Below are 19,948 nucleotides of genomic sequence, written 5' to 3'. Positions count from 1 at the left end.
AGCTCTAAGACTATATGCCATATTACTAGAGAGAAGAGCAGCACCATCCCAGGAGGGATGAATACCATCTCTTTTCAACAGGTCAGGTCTGCCCCAAAAACTTTTCCAATTGTCTATGTATTCTATATTATTAAGCGGACACCACTTAGACAGCCAGCCATTGAGTGAGGACAATCTACTCTCTATCTCATCACTCCTGCGAACAGGAAGGGAGCCAGAGCAAAAATGGAGACATATCAAAGATGATTGCGGAGGTTTTATTTAGAAAATTAGTATCAATCATTCATAATGAAAAAAAAGATGCTAAAAACAGCAATAAAATCAGCTCCATCACACAGAGAGGATTATACAAACAATCTGAATCTGTTAATAACTGTATTTAATATTATATTTAAAGCAGTTAAAGGAACCGTATGTAAGAAATGTATTTCAATGAATCATAAAATGGCCCTGATATGTCACTAGACATTAAGAAATCATGTTCATTTCAAATACTTATATCACTGACAACAGTAGTCCGGCCAGGATATTGTCATTTAAAAGTGGACTTGCAGCCCTCAACTGATGTTGATGTTGTCATGTTGTGTTTTGGACTGATGCGCCGCCCTCCACCTATCTACCAATCACGAAGTCAGTAGTGTTTCGGCATCCGGGTTGCCAGCTCTGCTCTATTTACCACAGCTGAAGCTACAAACGTGTCGGATAAAAAATGTCTAACGTTACGAAACCTAAAAGACCTCTTTATGAATCCGAAATACGCAAAACATCTCTCATGAAGCAGAAACATAATTAACAGAAAAAAACGTATTGTGTAGGACTCGTCACTTGCCATTGGAAGCTCCTTGTAGCAGCCTACGTTCCTACTGGATCCTGCAGCCTAACTGGCAACCTCGAGTCAGGGGGAAGGGAGAGGGGATACACCGCTCTACATAATTTGAAAGTGATCGCAGTACCAGTTTTGGCCACAATCTTACATACGGTTCCTTTAAAATATGAAGCTCAAGAAAATGGCTTTCAACACTGTAGGCAAATATCCATAAAATCCATATAAATGAAAATAAATCTTGCCTTTTACTTGCAAAAAAATTAATAAAATAAATGTTAATGTAAACTTGATGGTGTCACTATTTCTTCAGGGTGATCAGAGTTTTCTGAGAAAAAACAATGAACAATCCTCTGTAAGTTTTTGCTATGACAAGATCCAAGAATCCTCAAATCAGCTCCATCACACAGAACAGAGAGAGATTATACAGTCTGAGTCTGTCCATTACTGTATTAATATTATATTTAAAGCAGTTTACATATGAAGCGCAAGATAATGACTTTCAACACTGTAGGCAAATATATCCATAAAACCCATAAATGAAAATAAATCTGAAAAAAAAACTTGATTATGTCACTATAAGCGCTCAGAGTTTTTTCTCTGTTTTCTGAGAAGAAGAAAATAAAACAATGAACAATCCTCTGTAAGTTTTTGCTATTGTAAATATTGCTGCAGATTGGCTCTAAACTCATCAGTATTTTATTCTAATATTGTCGGCATCTCTATTTCCTCTGGGTGCTTCGAGTCCTTCCTCCCTGCAAAATAAAAGCATTGACTGACCTCTCGTATGTGTTTTTATCATGATTGCAGATTGTTCCAGATCAGATGAGTGTGAATCATCAGATTGTGTGCGGCTCAAAACTCACCAGCTCTTCTTGCACAGATGATCTGAAGAAGAATCACAGTAGGAGCAGCAAAACTGCGATCTCAACAATAATCACAATCACTGCAGGAAACATGAGAGGAAGAAGAGAAACTGTACATGACTGAAGTCAAGGGTATTCAACTATCAACAGTTATTGATGAAGCATTTACAGACTGACTGATAGTTTAATGTTATAAAGCTGTCAGTATAAATGAACGTGTCGTACCTCTGTATAATGATCCAGCAGTCACACAGACTCCAGTTTCTGATGCTGTATCAGCTGGATCTGTGGATCACGTCTGTTAGTTCAGTTCAACACATAATGCCACATATACACAACATCATCATCACATAATACTGGAGCTTCACATCACAGAAATGATGAATATGTGCACGAGTCTGTCATATATTATCTCCTTACTTCACTCTCAAGCTGTCAGGAGGAGAATGGCAGTAATTGAGAAGAGACTGTACTGTATTACTGTATTACTGTATTAATGTGTTATTGGGACAATTATAGACAGACAAAACACTGTGATTATGTACCTTTTGTGTTTGTATTTGAATGATAAGAGTCTGTGTCTGGTGTTGTTGTATTCGCTTGAGCTGAAAAGGATGATTGGGGACAATTATAGACAAAGACAAAAGCCATCGGCACAGATGACGACCGGAATGTGATTTCAATCAACTCTTGCATATTTCAGTGAGGTAAAATATCTATATGGTAACATTCATATTTTCTATAGAATTATGTTAGACGAAGCTGTGAATAACATCATCAGTGGCGTAAAAGCATCATGTACCTCGTGTAGAAGGACTCACTGCTGTCGATGAATCAGCTGGAGCTGTAAAGGACGAATGTTTGTTCAGATGATTCATACTGTACAAAAGCATCATTATATTTTAACTAGTTAAAACTTTTAACAGTCATTCATGAGACTCATTCGTTTTCTCACCTGAATACTTGACAGTGTATCTGACTGAGGTCTCGAGTTGATTTCTGCGAGTAAGCTGACATCTCCACTCTCTGTTGTCATCTTCGTTCAGGAGTGTTGTAGTCAGAGTGAGGATACAGAGATCTGATGATGATAATATCTGATATCTGGAGTCTGTCTTCAGATCAACACCAGTCTGATTCACCCACAACAGCTTAACTCCCTCAGAACGGACCCAATAATCACAGGAGAATACAGTATCTGGATACAACCGACAGGAGAGAGTCACAGAGCGGCCTGGACTGATCTCAGTCTGTGAGGATGAAGATGAAGATGATGATGATGATGATGATGATGGAGACACTGAAACTGAACACAAGACACAAATCACAGACTCTTCAATCATCATCTGAGTTTAAAGGGAGAATCTGCCCTTTTTAAATTGACCACATAATCATAAACTTACCATGAAGAACATTCAGATAAACATCAGCATCAGTTCCTTGTTGTTCTCCATTCACATATTGTCGGCAGTAGTAATATCCAGAATCTTCTCCTGTGACGTTCTTGATGTTCAGAGAGCAGTCAGACTCCAGACTCAGTCTCTCATGTCTCTCTGAGTCTTTATTCTTTATCCCTCGATCAATCAGTTTAACTTCTCTCCCTAAACGTCCATCATAGTAGCCCCATGTAGTTGATTTGCAGTCAGAAAGAGCTTTATTACAGGGCAGACGCACATTTTCACCAGAACTGATGAACACATGATCATCTTCCACTCCACTGGTTCCTGAAACACAGTATATCTCAGTGATCATTATGATATATATTAATAAATGAAACATAAAACACACCAGCATAAAAATCTGAAGTTTTAAATCATAGTATTTTTCCTGACTTAAAGCAAACCACACACTCTCCAGAATAAACTATTAGTCTTTATCAGAGAGCTGTTCAAATCACTGACACACTCTTAATATGAAGATAATTCTTCATCATCAGATGTTTGAGTGACACTATGTCCAGTATCAGGAATAATACAGTATGATCTGTGTGTATCAATACACAACTCTGAGATCACAACGTGAATGTGTGTAAGAATAAACTGAGCATGTTCAAATGAACTCTTTCCAGACTAATTCCACTAAATGTCTTTAGAGAAAATACAGATTTCTTTACCTGTGAGAAGTGAAGAGAGAATGATCAGTCCCAGCAGACACAGATCACACTTATCAGCCATTTTCTGTTTCTGTCAGTCTTCCTCTTCATTATATATAGTTACAGCTCCTCCTTTAAACATCATCAGCTCCTCCTGTGGTTATTAACTTCCTCTCATCTGACAGCCTGAGATGAAACTCTGAGAAGTGTTGCTGAGTGAATTTCAGTGCAAATGTATTTTTCATTATTGCTCATGTAGCAAGTGGCTCGATTCTTAGCGACTACACCAGCTCGAAATAACGAGGAAACACTATCTTTAACTAAATAAAGACACACGAGTAAGCTCCACTTAGAGAGGGCAAGAGGCGTGAGTTCCCGTTCAAAAAAAATCTTTTTTTATTAAAGCTAAAATAGTTGGACAACAATCATTTAAAACTGGAAGTGACCAATCAAATCAGGTATTGGTTGAATGAAACAGAAAAAAAGAAACACACATAACTGGAAACAGAGATAGATGAGTGGCGGGAATCTGAACAAAGACATGTGACAAATGACAAGAGCCTGAAAGTCCATGAAAACAACACTAAACAGCACATAATGTGACACACACTGGCTCAAACACACTTATGCTCAACGCTTCAGACTGAACTCAATGAACAGGCTCTACTTTTGCATTACTGTTAGTTTCACTTCCTCATTTTAGAGTTTCCTGCATGCAGTTCAATTCTATAAATAAAATCATTAAATTATTAGTAATAAAATTGGTTTACTACTGAAACGTTCTCCACCATCCATGACAATGACAATGTCTTCTGGAAGAGTTTCTACACATGGATTATAGCGTTCTGCTTTACTCTCTCCAGCCCTGAGAAATATATCCGATCCAGACTCCTTTATCAACTCAAACACCAGTTCATTACTTGTGTAGGATTGAAAATAATCCAAGATATTTTAAATGAACAAAGATTTTAGCTTGACTGTTTTTCTACCCCCTCTTTCTGCCACAAGGACCATTTGGAGTTCCTAAGGCACAGAGGGGCTGATAGTGATCTCATGTTTGAACTTTGGGGGTCGATGAACTGTCACACCTTTAGTACAGTGGTGGAAGTGTAATTATCTGATTGGTCAGTTTGAATGTCTCACATTTGGGTTTTAGTCACATGGTCAAGGAAAGGATAAAAGAAGATTGTAACTGTTGCTCTGTCTCTTTGATGCTCTGGCTCTCTTCTTCTCTGGGTCCCTTTCTTGGGGGCTCCTCTTTTCTTTGTCTCTTTCTATCTCTTTCTCTTTCTTTCTCTATCTTTCCCTCTCTCTCTCTCTCTCTCAGGTAACATATTTCATATATGCTGGGTACAATTAATAATATAAGTTATCATCATCTCATATATCTATTTTGTAACTATTGTAAGTGTAACCATAACCATAATTTGTCATTAAACCTTTTCAATTGCAACTAATGTACTAACTAGTTTTGTTTTGGTATTGACTTTAAAGTGCTTCATATTGCAATACAATATCGTCACTATCTATAGCAACGCTCTCCCACAAATATTAAGCTATTGTAACTGCACTTATTTCCGTCGTTGGTATAAGTGGCAGTGTGTGGTTAAAGACAAGAAATGTGCAGTTTTCTACCATCTTGCCAATAACGTTTCTTTAGTCATTCGGCAGTTCTTGCAGCCTGAACCACTGCAGGAAATCCACCCTTACACTGTAAATAAAACATATTAGCATTAAGCAGTGCATATGGACAGACATTTAAAACAAACAAACAAGGAAATTAATCTCATAGCTGCCTTCTTATTTATTTTCACTTCTCCTCTCCAGTCACCCTACCACCTGCCCTCTTGACCCCATCCCCTCACACCTTCTACAAGCCATCGCTCCCACACTTCTACCAGCACTCACACACATCATCAACTCATCCCTCCATACTGGCATTTTCCCTACAGCATTCAAGCAGGCTCGGGTTACTCCACTGCTTAAAAAACCAACGCTAAACACATCATTTGTAGAACATTACAGACCTATCTTTCTCCTACCATTCATTGCGAAGACACTTGAAAGAGCTGTTTTCAACCAAGTAACATCCTTTCTGTCTCTCAACAACCAGCTGGATGTCAACCAATCCGGCTTCAAGAAAGGGCATTCAACTGAGACTGCATTACTGTCTGTCACAGAAGCCTTACGGATCGCAAAAGCTGCTTCCAAATCCTCAGTCCTCATCCTCCTGGATCTGTCTGCTGCCTTCGACACTGTGAATCATCAAATCCTTCTGTCCAGCCTCTCAGCACTGGGCATCACAGGAACTTCACTCCACTGGTTCAAGTCCTATCTCACAGGTAGGTCCTTCAAGGTCGCATGGAGAGGCGAGGTATCCGGAGCACATCAACTGACCACAGGGGTTCCCCAGGGTTCAGTTCTTGGTCCCCTCCTCTTCTCCATCTACACCACATCACTGGGACACATCATACAAGCACACGGCTTCTCCTACCACTGCTATGCTGATGACACACAGCTCTTCCTCTCGTTTCAACCAGATGTTGAAACTTGGCAAAGACTGAGCTTCTCGTCCTCCCTGCCAATCCGTCTCTACAGCACAACTTCACTATCCAGCTAGAGTCATCATCAATCACCCCATCAAAGTCGGTGAAAAATCTTGGAGTAACGTTTGATGACCAGCTGACCTTCACAGATCACATTTCAAAGACAGCTCGATCATGCAGGTTTGCTCTGCACAACATCAGGAAGATCAGGCCTTTCCTAACTGAGCATGCAACACAACTTCTCGTCCAGGCCCTGGTCATTTCTAGGCTTGACTACTGTAATGCTCTTCTGGCCGGACTTCCAGCATGTGCAACTAAACCCCTACAGATGATCCAGAACGCCGCAGCCCGTCTTGTCTTCAACGAGCCAAAGAGAACCCACGTCACTCCTCTGTTCAGCTCACTGCACTGGCTACCTCTCGCTGCTCGCATCAAGTTCAAGGCACTGACGCTTGCTTACAGATCTATCACAGGCTCAGCTCCCTCCTACTTTCACTCACTCCTACGAGTCTACATCCCTACCAGAAACCTACGATCAGCCAACGAGCGACGTCTCGTGGTTCCATCCCAGAAAGCCACAAAATCACTTTCCAGAACATTCTCATTCACAGTTCCATGCTGGTGGAACGCTCTCCCCACCGTCATCCGGAATGCAGAATCCCTGACAACATTCAGAAGACAGCTGAAAACCCATCTCTTCCGGGAGCACTTAACCTCATAAAAAAAAAAAAAAAAAAAAAAAAAAAAAAAAAAACTCCCCTTTCCCTCTAAACCTCGCTTATCGGGCTTATGCTACTCTGAATAATGCCTGAACTTTGTATCTGGAGCACTTCTTGCGCTGCTTTTTGTTTTTGCCTCTTCATGATGACTCGCTTAATCTAGTCCTACTTTGTAAGTCGCTTTGGATAAAAGCGTCTGCTAAATGACTAAATGTAAATGTAAATGTAAATTTTAAAGGAGACATATCATGCTTTTAAATTGTTCCTTTTTACATATAAATCATACATTTGTAGTCTATATAAAGCGGAACTGCAATGCTTGGGTCTGAATTCCTCATTATTATAGCTCCACAGGCCCCTTTTCTACCCCTTTTCTGATGTGCGTCTGAGATCAACTCGTTTTGGTGCGGTCTCTTTAAATACAATTGAGACACTTCATACCCCGCCCCCTCTCCAGGTTGTAGCGGTGACACTCGGTTCAACTCCACCCCGTTCGGCCATTTTTGTAGTTTGATAGCAGAGATACGATTATCTAGCGGCACAGAAACGTTTTATTCACACGTTATTAACAAAATGTCAACAACGGAAGACTTGTCCAGCCAGCCTTACATGTTCGAGCCAGAGTCGGAGCCGGAGTGAGATGAAAATGAAGACGACGAACCTGCAGAACAACGTCTTCATATGGATGTGTCGCAATGGTGTGTACTGTATTTACACATGAAACTTTGGTCTTCCGACCTTTTACCACCGTGTTGATTTATTTTGATTAATATGTGCGAGGGAGAGAGAGCAAGACAGCGTCTAGTTTGGAGACGCTGATGTCTTGTTTACACTTTCGCCTGGCTCCGAAGAGAGAGTGAGCGCGCGCGCGATCGGGTCTCTCTCTCTCTGCTCGTTCTTTCAGTCAAACATGTGCCACAAGCGCGGCAGTTCATCTACATTAGACGGTGTAATGAAGCGTGTGGGTTACTACATCCAACAACCGAACATTTTAACTTACCCTCTCATAACTTCTGCATCTTTTAGCTTGGACTACAAAATTGCAGCGAGAAATAATATTGGCGGATTGCTCGAAGTGTTGGGCCGGAAGTCAATGTCCTTATTTGGCAGTTCCGCTGCAAATACTGTGACGTGATAGTTCACAAAACGTCATAGATAACAGAAAAATCGAGAAGCACCTGGCTGCAGCCTGCAGATTTGGGCGGGGCTGCACGTCTCTTCCCGCCAACATCTCTTCTCATTGGTTAGTGGCGTGAAGTCATGACATGATTCTAACATGTTTTCATTTCCGATGTTCATCGCTGCATGGTGAGTACATTACAGGCAAGCTACTCTTTTTTTGCTCTAATTTTATTTACATTTTATTTTACAATGTTTAATTCTGAAGTGGCGTTTAGTGTGATGTTAATTGGTGTAAAAATGAGATCGTGTAGTGCTAACTTTACTCATCATATCCTACAAATAACTAGGACAGCGTAGGTCTAAGTGTGTGTATGTGTGCGTGGTGTATGTGTGTGGTGTGTGTGTTTGTGTGTGTGCGCGCGCGCGCGCGTTTGCGTGGTGTCTGTGGTTTTGGTGGGATTAGGATATAGTGTTACAACCATAGGTTAAAACAGAGGCCCTTAAAAAGAAATACAGTGGCAAAACTAAACCAGGAGAAGAAATATAGGATTTAAGAGTTAATAGTAATATACAAAGATATATTGTAGGATATTTTTTTCTATGAATACATTGATTAAATGTATTTTGATATTATTGTTATTAATATATATAAATATAAGGTTATGAAAACCTTCAAGCTTTTAAAACTATTTCAAACTTTTAGGATAGGCTTTCTCAAGCCAAATTAAAGTTTGTGTTGACAAACTTTTTTAACTATTTGTTGTTCATAAACCAAGTAAGTCTCTTAGGTATTTTACAGACAAAGCCAATAACACTCAAGCATATCTTGTCTAACATTTTCCTATAATATGTTTAAAATAACAAATAAATTCCTTGTATGACTCTGTACTATGTTAATGCCTCTCTTTAAAATTATTCCATATTCTTTGTTCTGTATTTGATCTAAATTAGGTGTGAAGTGGAGTGCATTTTCCAGACAATAAAGGCAAGAGTTCCGGGTGCCCTACTCGCTGACTCTGTGCTTGCACTGCACTGAAGTATACAAGCACTGCCCACCTGGGTCTGGGTGATGGCCGAAGCAAAGTCCTGCGGGGACTTTATTCTGAGAAGGAGGCTGTTGCTCTTTTGACTGTTTTCTTTTTCAGGCTGAGTAGATTGTGTGTTAGTGTGTGTGTGTGAGTGTGTGTGAGTGTACGTACGTGTGTGAGTGTACACGCGAGCGTGTGTGTAGGTACACGCGTGCATGTGTGTACGTACGTACAAGTGTATGTGTGTGTGTACGTACGCTTGTGTGTGTACGGTTGATGTATGTGATTACCTGTATGTGTGCATATCTCTTTTTGTTTTGAAATAAAAGTTATCACTGTTTTTTGTTTTTTTTTGAGTTGGCATGCATAATATGGGATACAGACAGAGATTGACAATGTACTATATGTAGTTAGTTTAACTTACTTAAACTATTGGCATAAATGTTTTATAATAACCTAATGCACAGAAATAAACAAGAACTATTACAGAGGAATGATTAAAATGAAAAATATAAGGTGCCATTAATGTTTACAGTAATTTTGTAATTTACACAGTGAAGTGCAACAGAATGTAAAAAAAAACCTCTGTAATTCCTTATGTTTACCTTAGATCAGACATAGTTAAAACTATGGATATGCTCAACTACTTTTTGCTGATTTTATTATTACTTTAGAATTGTTTTAATACTTTATCATTTTATTAAAGTATTCAAATTTGCGCAAGCGTTTTTAAGACGCGTGATGTCATCACTTAATGCAAATACGACACATGCGCTGTCAGCGCGATATGGCACAAGAGTTTTCAGCCGCATTTCCTGTTTACCGTGGCGTCGACGTCATTACTGTGCCACTAACCAATGAGAACCAGCTGCGGCCCCGCCTCGATCGACGTCATCACTTTACCCCTAACCAATGAGAAGCGTTATGGACCCCAGGTGCAGCCCCGCCCTGATCTGCAGGCTGCAGCCAGGTGTACATGGAAAAATCGGAACAGGTTGAAAAATATGACCAAAACAGAAAAGATATAATAGATATAAAGATATCAACGAAGCACCTGAAGAGAATAATTTAATCTTTTCTGTACTTCTAAACACTCCAAATACACAACAAAATGCATTTAAGGGCTAAAAAGGTGCATTTAGCATGATATGTCCCCTTTAATGTTAGAACATTATGAAGACCTTGCAAGATGTTCAAGTTCTGTGGTTGGTGTGATTTAGTCTAGGATTTCTTTTGTCTACACAATCCTCTAAACAGAGTGGCTCTAATTGTTCAACAGGCCTATGAAAATAAAAGCAAATGTGATATTCTGCATCTTCATAGTCTGTTATGCTAATGTCTCTTGTGCATGGATATGTCCAGGAGACGTTTTCACAGAGTTGGAAAATGTGGAGCTGTTCTCTATCAGACTGGCAATAATGGCCAAACTATTGTGTTTCAATATCACTCGCATTCAAAACTTTTCAAATCGCAAGAAAAGATTTTATATCAGTTTCAGACTTGCAGTGACGGCAGGACAGAGAGCAAATAATCCTCTTTTGAAATGAACTTTGAAATAAAAGCTAACCAAAGGCCTTGGCATTAGGTTGTTGCTATATGAGACTGTATCTAGGGTCAGCATATACAGATAGATACATTAGACACATTATCTGTATTCATAGTAAATGCTTATTTACTTTTTCACACCAGCATCTAGAAAGACCACAATTGACTCCCCAATCGACTTCTAATCACCCATTTATTGCTTCATCCAATCCGTTGCTCTCTTTAGGCCGCCACGTTAGGGAGGGGGTCCGCGAACAGCCTGCTAGATACTCCGTGGTAGGAGGTAAGTGGACCGCTGCGCGACGCCCCCTAGATGATTTTTCGGGGCCCGGCCGACCGCGCCGGGCCAGAGGGGGGCCCCTGCGGGGCGGGCCAGAGGCGTCGCCTCGGGCCCAGGGGCCTCGGCGGCCCCGCGGCAGCTCGACGAAATTCGGCCGATTCGCCCGCAATCTGGGCATCAGCCACAGGGGGGCGACACCCGTCCACCTGCAGTCGTTTCGACGCAGGCCGAATAGGTTGCAGGCGGGCGTCCATGGAGCGCACGTGCCTCCCCCTGACCGCCTTTTCGGCAGATTCCCTGACCACACCCGCCGACCACGAAGCGCCCGTTCGTCCCACCGAGCGCCCGTGACCGCCCCCGACCACGCCCACTGACACGAACAGCCTATTAGTCCCCCTAACCGCCAGTTTGACCAGGAAGCGCCCGACCGCCCTTGACCGCCCCCTGACCATGCACACTGACCACGAATGGCCTATTCGTCCCCCTAACCGCCTGTGTGACCACGAAGTGCCCGTTCGTCCCCCTGACCGCCTGTGTGACCACGAACGGCTTATTTGTCCCACTGACCGCCTATGTGACCACGAAGTGCCCGTTCGTCCCCCTGACCGCCTGTGTGACCACGGACAGCCTATTCGTCCCACTGACCGCCTATTTGACCACGAACGGCCTCTTAAACCACGGCCGATCTAGGTGACAGCCCGTGGCCCCGCCCACTGACCACGAACAGCCTATTCGTCCCACTGACCGCCTATTTGACCACGGACGGCCTGTTTGTCCACGGCCAATCTAAGTGACAGCCCGTTGCCCTGCTTACTGACCACGAACAGCCTATTCATCCCCCTGACAGCCTATTTGACCACGAACGGCCTCTTAGTTCACGGCCGATCTAGGTGACAGCCCGTGGCACCGCCCACTGACCACAAACATCCTATTCGTCCCACTGACCGCCTATTTGACCACGAACGGCCTGTTCGTCCACGGCTAATCTAAGTGACAGCCCGTTGCCCTGCTTACTGACCACGAACAGCCTATTCATCCCCCTGACCTCCTGTGTGACCACGAATGGCCTGTGTCCCATCGGCATAACTATGCATCATTAGACTTAAAATGTCATGTCCACGGACAGCTTACAGGGACCCTGTCATATAAGTTGCAAGTGGGCCCTTCCTGTGCTTACAGGGACCCTGTCAAATAAGTTGCAGGTGGGCACAGGAATATGAAGGACTAAAAATGACAGAACGAAAAATAAATAAATAAATAAATAAAAGTAGAAATAAATAATTAAATGCAGAAATAATAGTAAAAATAAATACATTTTGGTAATATAAATGGCTATTTCTGTATTTTTACATGTATTTGTTTATTTATTTATGCATTTCTATATGTATTTATTTATGTATTTATACATTTATTTATATATTTATGTATTTATATATTTATTTATTTATATATCTATATATGTATTTATTTTAACATTTATTTATTCCTACATTTATTTATTTCTGTATTTCCACATTTCTACATTTATTTATTTCTGTATTTCCACATTTCTACATTTATTTTTCCCTGCGCATGTATGCTAATTGACCAATGGCTAAGCCACGCCCACAAACGCGATGAGCCAATCACAGTACGCATAGCTAACCCAATACACTTGGACATTCTCTGCTTCCTCGTCCATTGCAATGTATTGCGGTTATCAGTTTTCATTCGTTTTTATGTTTTTTCTTGTCATTTTGGCTTTTAAACAGCGTGTGTGTGTGATTTTGGTTGGGTGACAGTTGTAGGTTACAGTTTGACAAGAGTTTACAGTTTGACAAAAGCACAATGTTGTGTTTTACACAAATATAAGTAGGCTAAACACTTTGCAGTTTTAATTATGTCCTGTATGAACAAAATGGAGTATGTTTTTATGTTTCCACTGTTCGATCGCGCCCCGGCGCCCGCTCTCTGACACACACGCACACACATTCCAGCAATGCAATCTTGACATCGCAGCCTGTTCATTATTCTGCGCTCCCACCAAACGCGAATAGAGCGTCAAATTTGCGCGTATCCGCGTCTAGTTCGACGCTTGAACATTTTGAATCCAAAGCGAATAGGACGCGCGTATAAAGCGAGCGTTTGAAGCGAAATAGCACCAAACTATGACGTTTACACTGTGAAGTGTGAACTGTAAATCTTTGTTCTGGAGCTGAAGCTTATCGACCTTCTCAACAATAAAATTATTAATATAACCCTCCAATGCATATTTAAGGCCCTTTTGGTGACATCGAGATGATATATAATCTTTCTGTCTCCAAAAAATCATCAATTGCCTCCTGTGAAATGTCTCCTACTGTGACAGCTGCCAAAGCGCCTGTTACCGAATGTTGACTGAGTGAGTGGAGGGGGCGTGGTTAGCCATTGGTCAATTAGCATACATGCGCAGGGAAAAATAAATGTAGAAATGTGGAAATACAGAAATAAATAAATGTAGAAATGTGGAAATACAGAAATAAATAAATGTAGGAATAAATAAATGTATAAATAAATACATATATAAATAAATAAATATATAAATACATAAATATATAAATAAATGTATAAATACATAAATAAATACATATAGAAATGCATAAATAAATAAATACATGTAAAAACACAGAAATAGCCATTTATATTACCAAAATGTATTTATTTTTACTATTATTTCTGCATTTATTTATTTATTTCTACTTTTATTTATTTATTTATTTATTTTTCGTTCTGTCATTTTTAGTCCTTCATACAGGAAGGGTCCACCTGCAACTTATTTGATGGGACCTCTTAGGCTGTCCATGGTCAATGCATTAAAAGGTCATATTTCATCATTCTAAATGAATTATTGCATAAATCATAGCCACCAGGCACCGAGATATGGACGGGTGAGTTTTTGGAAAGATACGGGTGAGTTTTTGGATAGATATGGGTTATTACTTAAATCATAGAGTACAGTGCACAGGCAAGACAATGCAACATGTTGGGGTACTTTACAGTTCATAATTATGCATAATTAGCCTTAAAATGACATGTCCATGGAGGGCTTACAGGGGCCCTGTCAAATAAGTTACAGGTGGGTACAGGAAGGTCCCACCTGTAACTTATTTGACGGGACCTCTTTAGGCTGTCCATGGTCAATGCATTAGAAGGTCATATTTCATAATTCTACATGATTTATTGCATAAATCATAGCCACCAGGCGCAGAGATATGGACGGGTGAGTTTTTGGAAAGATACGGGTAAGTTTTTAGAAAGATACGTGTGAGTTTTTGGAAAGATATGAGTTATTGCTTAAATCATAGCGTACAGTGCACAGGGAAGACAATGCAACATGTTGGGGTACTTTACAGTTCATAATAATGCATTATTAGCCTTAAAATGACATGTCCATGGAGGGCTTACAGGGGCCCTGTCAAATAAGTTACAGGTGGGCACAGGAAGGTCCCACCTGTAACTTATTTGACGGGACCTCTTTAGGCTGTCCATGGTCAATGCATTAGAAGGTCATATTTCATAATTCTACATGATTTATTGCATAAATCATAGCCACCAGGCGCAGAGATATGGACGGGTGAATTTTTGGAAAGATAGGGGTGAGTTTTTAGAAAGATACGGGTGAGTTTTTGGAAAGATATGGGTTATTGCTTAAATCATAGAGTACAGTGCACAGGGAAGACAATGCAACATGTTGGGGTACAGTGCACAGGGAAGACAATGCAACATTTTGGGGTACTTTACAGTTCATAATTATGCATAATTAGCCTTAAATGGACATGTCCACGGACAGCTTACAGGGACCCTGTCAAATAAGTTGCAGGTGGGCACAGGAAGGTCCCACCTGTAACTTATTTGACGGGACCTCTTTAGGCTGTCCATGGTCAATGCATTAGAAGGTCATATTTCATAATTCTACATGATTTATTGCATAAATCATAGCCAACAGGCGCACAGATATGGACGGGTGAGTTTTTGGAAAGATACGGGTGAGTTTTTGGAAAGATACGGGAGAGTTTTTGGAAAGATACGGGTGAGTTTTTGGAAAGATACGGGAGAGTTTTTGGAAAGATATGGGTGAGTTTTTGGAAAGATATGGGTGAGTTTTTGGAAAGATATGAGTTATTGCTTAAATCATAGAGTACAGTGCATAGGGAAGACAATGCAACATGTTGGGGCTCTTTACAGTTCATTATTATGCATAATTAGCCTTAAAATGACAGGTCCACGGGCAGCTTAAAGGAACCCTGTTTAATAAGTTACAGGTGGGATGTTCACCAAACGCCTATGAAAATGAATGGGATAAGTTGCACATGTCAGTGGCTCCCGCATGGCCCCCGGGGGTCCGAGGGGCCCCAAACTTGGCGAAAAGTTGCGTCACGTGGCCCTCTGCGACATACCGAGCGGGCTAGGTCGAGACGCGCCCGGTTTATTTCTTGCTATTTTTAACGCACCTCTCTGTCTTCCATTGATCTCTATGGGAGCATGTGTCTGCTAGGGTTAATCAGCAGTTAGGATTAGAGGGCCCTCTAGGCTCAGGAAGCACCTAGAGCCACGAAACTCTGGTGCCCGACTCCGTGACGAATTTCGAGGCCCTGCGACCTTTTGACCCCTTTGGTCGACCGTTTATTTGACGTCCCACGTGCAACTTATTCCATTGGGCTGTTGGTGGCCAATTAGCGTGAAAAAAAGTCAGAGGGACACAGAACTCTAGAACCCGTCCCCAGGGCCCGTGACGAGACGCATACGTCGTTTTCTGGCCGATCGGGCGTTTCTTTCAAACCGTATTGCCGAAACACATACTTAGAACCGATCTAGAACCACCAAATCCAGGATCTAGAACCGGGGGCCCCTGGACTAGCACCCTAGCAGGCCCTCTTGCACACACAGACAGACATATGGTCAGAGTGAACTAAAGGGAGGAGAATTTCGCACTGCAAAAAAACACAATTGGAACCGATCTAGACCCTTGCGATCCGAGATCTAGAACCGGGGGCCCCTCGACTACCAGGGTGGCGAATTTGGAGGCGCTGCGACCTTTTGACCCCTGTGTTTCCGCCCTCCCACGTGCAACTTATTCAGTTCAAACTTCACAGGCGCTTCCTGGTCAAGGGGGTCTTTTTTCGGCCAAACGAGCGGACGGGGACACGGAACTCTAGAACCCGTCTCCGGGCCCCGTGAGGGGACGCATATGTCAGTTTCGGGGCGATCGGGTGTTTCCTTCAAACCGTTGTGCTGAAACACACACTTAGAACCGATCTAGAACCCCGCGACCTGTGATCTAGAACCGGGGGCCCCTGGACTAGCACCGTGTCGAATTTGGGGTCGCTGCGACCTTTCGACCCCTTTTGGCCCCTGTTTATGTGTTGTCCCATGTGCAACTTATTCCATTGGGCTGTTGGTGGCCAATTAGTGCGAAAAAAGGTCAGAAGGACACGGACCTCTAGAACCCGTCCCAGGGGCCCGTGACGGGACGCATACGTCATTTTCGGGCCGATCGGACCTTTCTGTCACACAGTCCACCAAACACCTGTGAAAATGAATGGGATAAGTTGCAAGTGTCAGTGGCCCCTGTTCGGCCCCCGGAAGTCCCACGGGCCCCAAACACTGTGTGCCGGTAGTCCTCGGGCCCCCAAACAACATATCAGGAGGACAAGTCTCTAGAACTCAGGGCTAATTTTTATGCAACCCCTGTGTCAGAGGGACACGGAACTCTGGACACCGTCCCAGGGGCCCGTGACGGGACGTGTGTGTCGATTTCGGGGCGATCGGACCACACCGAACCTCGTTCGGCCCCTGGAGGTGCTAGGGGCCCGAAACTTCATAGAAAGTTGCGTCACACGGCCCCCACAAACATACAGAGAGGGGAACGTCTACACGCACTCACAAAAAAACACTTGGTGGTTAGGGGTCAAAATAGGCCCTTTTTGGACTATGAGGAAGACTATGGTGAAGGTTAGGTGGTCAGGGGACCCCATAGGCACTTTGTGGCAATGAAGAAGAGGATAGGTGGTTAGGGGTCAAAATAGGCACTTCCTGGGCGATGAGGAAGACTATGGTGAAGTTTAGGTGGTCAGGGGACCCCATAGGCACTTTGTGGCAATGAAGAAGATGATAGGTGGTTAGGGGTCAAAATAGGCACTTCGTGGGCAACGAGGAAGACTATGGTAAAGTTTAGGTGGTCAGGGGAGCCCATAGGCACTTTGTGGCAATGAAGAAGAGAATAGGTGGTTAGGGGTCCAAATAGGGGCTTCGTGGCACTGAGGAGGACTACAGTGAAGAGTAGGTAGTTGGCGGACCCCAAAAGCACTTGGTGGACCTGCCCGTAGTGCACTGGCACCCCCAGAGGCGTCCACCCAGGGCCTATGGTAATTTATGGTAATTTGGGCCACTTTATATGCGATTTTAGAAAACGTCCAAGTCACCATTAGGTTAAGCAGCTCGTGTCGTCCATTTCGAGCACGCGGACCTCCGAGTGCCTAGGCTGAAAATGGCGACTTAAATGAATGGGCAAATTCCCACGAACTACCTAGATTCCCTTACTCATCTACTTGGCATTCATTGTTATCATCCATTTGTATAGTAGTTTGTAGTTTCTGTTTGATTATTGCGTAATATCATACAGGTATAAATTATATTATATAATTCATCATTAAATTGTTTAATTAGGGTTTATACATGCTAGGTTCCATGACAGAGTTGAAGATACATCTTTTCATTACTACTACTGAGGAAGAATGACTAAACTACTAAGAAAATATAATCTGTGGCCACATTAGACCAGCGGTTTGGAGATGGGCGCAATCTTCTGGCCAGACAAGGGAATTCATTTAAAGCGACCGTCACAGTACATTATGGGTATTCTCTAGCCGTTGTGCGTAATTTGGATGTACACTTATTATTGCAGTGCAGTGTGGGATTGAATGAGTGCACTCGATATCGTCCACTATGATTTCGTAAACCAGTACAAAAAGTCTCCTCAGATATTGCCCTGTTTAAGGGCATATGGGACGATATGGGACGATTTCAGACACGGCCAAGAACTACAACTGACTTCAGCCTTAGATTAAATAAACTGATGAAAAAAGAAGACATTAAATCTGTGAAGATCTCAGTAGAGGAGGATTAAACAACTCCACAAACAGCATTACCAGCTTCACTTATTACTAACCAGTGGCCGTATTCACAAAACATTTCATCTTTCCACTAAGAGTTCTCCTAGATAGCAGAAAATTATCTCATTAACTTCAACACTGCTTCAGTGTTCATTTTAACACCCTCTATGTACACTTAGGGATGTTGATTTAACACTGGGGATTTTGCTGTGTATTGAAAACATAATTTTTTTTTTATTTTTTTTTATTTAACCTTTATTTAACCAGGAAAAGTCCCATTGAGTTAAAGAAACTCTTTTCCCAGGGAGTCCTGGCGGCCAAAAAGTTGCAAAGAAAAAAAACATTAAAAAAAGACAAGACAAAAAAAAAATTACATAATACACAGTAAAGTACTAATAAAGTAAAGCTGCCGTTTTTAACCATACATTCACCAGTCCCACACAACACACTCTCAAAGAGTGCTTGGGGATTTACACCCTATTTATACACACAACATTACCAAAGTTAGATACACAAAATACACTATAAATTTTTGTGTGTAGTTTATTTAAATGTAAAGTCTACATTTTAGTAGGCCTATTATTTTGTTGACGTTGGTAAAATATTAAACTATTAAAATAGAGTTACCTGCATGGTCTTCGGTGGTGTCGCCGGAGCTGTGCTTCAGTCCTAAAAGTGCAGCTTTTGTTAAAGTACATTTATACCCCACAAACTGACTAAAAACACATCCAAAAGGAATGAGGACTAGCCCAATATCTCCTCACCCTCCAATCACAGTTGAGAGCTGTTGGACTCCCCTGAACATTCCCCCACTCTGAGTCACAACAATCAATACGAGTTTGAACATGAGTTTGAATAGCGTTTTTTATTAAAAGAATTTCTCACAGATTTACCTAATCATTTCACAGCCTAGTGAGCTGCTTCACTCCCTACATAGACGGCTCAGTTTAGATATGAATGATTCTAATGTTTAAATAATGTTGTTCTAAGAATGTTTTCTCCTAAGATTATGAGAACGTTAAAAAAAAAAAAAGTATTTTAGTGCCAGTATTTTACTGTAAAAAAGACTGGTAAGGTCGTAAAAGTCAAGAAGACCACAGAGAAAGAGTAAGTAAAGAGTTTGAATTTAAGTTTAAGCGCACACACGTTATATCGGAGTGAGAGCATTACACTCTTTCTCTTGGATTAAAGGAATAATTCACTTAAAAATGAAAATTCTGTCATCATTTAGTCAAGTTGTTTCAAACCTGTATGAGACCCCATTGACTTCCATATAGGAAAAAAAAATAAAAATACATTGGAAGTCAATGGAAATTACACAAAAAAGGTAATATTCCTCCCTTCAGATTAATTTGAACATCTTTTTCATTTTTTATTATACAGAAAAGGGTCTTGTGGAATAGGATTCGGCTTGCTAGATTCAGGAATTACTGTTAGCATCTTGCAACCACACAGCAACTTGAGATGTCTCAAGACATCATTGTTATATCACATTACTATAGATTATTTTCATTTTTACACTGATTTGATGCTTTCGATGATGATTATCAAAAATAATCACTTTTCAAAATGAATATATTATATATATATTTGGGCTCTTTCTGGGCTCATCTGCTTGCTTCATCCTCCAACATTACTGTCTAATGCACAGGTGTCAAACTCAGTTCCTGGAGGGCCACAGCCCTACAGAGTTTTGTTCCAACCCTGCTTCAACACACACACACCTGCAGTTTTCAAATAAGCCTGAAGGACTTGATTAGCTGATCAGGTGTGTTTAAATAGGGTTGAAGCTAAACTCTG

General features: G+C 41.5%; 1 protein-coding gene across 1 annotated transcript; it reads right to left on the bottom strand.

Moving 5' to 3' along the window:
• Positions 1–238: 238 nt before the first annotated feature.
• Positions 239–18,887, bottom strand: LOC311095145 (uncharacterized protein). Its single transcript, XM_084133518.1, has 7 exons — positions 18,776–18,887; positions 3,800–3,977; positions 3,090–3,410; positions 2,645–2,992; positions 1,915–1,974; positions 1,690–1,769; positions 239–1,578 (listed from the first exon to the last, which is right to left on the bottom strand). The coding sequence occupies exons 2-6, from the start codon at positions 3,858–3,860 to the stop codon at positions 1,723–1,725; spliced, it is 837 nt and encodes a 278-aa protein (XP_083989644.1). The 5' UTR covers positions 3,861–3,977; positions 18,776–18,887; the 3' UTR covers positions 239–1,578; positions 1,690–1,722.
• Positions 18,888–19,948: the final 1,061 nt, after the last annotated feature.

The sequence above is a fragment of the Abramis brama genome, assembly GCF_963993115.1.
Source record: "Abramis brama genome assembly, chromosome: 1".
Lineage (NCBI taxonomy): Eukaryota > Metazoa > Chordata > Actinopteri > Cypriniformes > Leuciscidae > Abramis > Abramis brama.
Note: the sequence above shows the minus strand (reverse complement) of the source record. Positions and strands in the feature narration are given on the sequence as shown.

Excerpts from the sequence above, each read along its gene's own strand:
- LOC311095145 (XM_084133518.1), bottom strand. The coding sequence starts at position 3,860 with ATGGCTGATAAGTGTGATCTGTGTCTGCTGGGACTGATCATTCTCTCT. Across the intron at positions 3,411-3,799 it reads TCTCTCTTCACTTCTCACAG|GAACCAGTGGAGTGGAAGAT; the intron begins GTAAAGAAATCT and ends ACTGTGTTTCAG. Across the intron at positions 1,975-2,644 it reads ATACACTGTCAAGTATTCAG|ATCCAGCTGATACAGCATCA; the intron begins GTGAGAAAACGA and ends CGTGATCCACAG.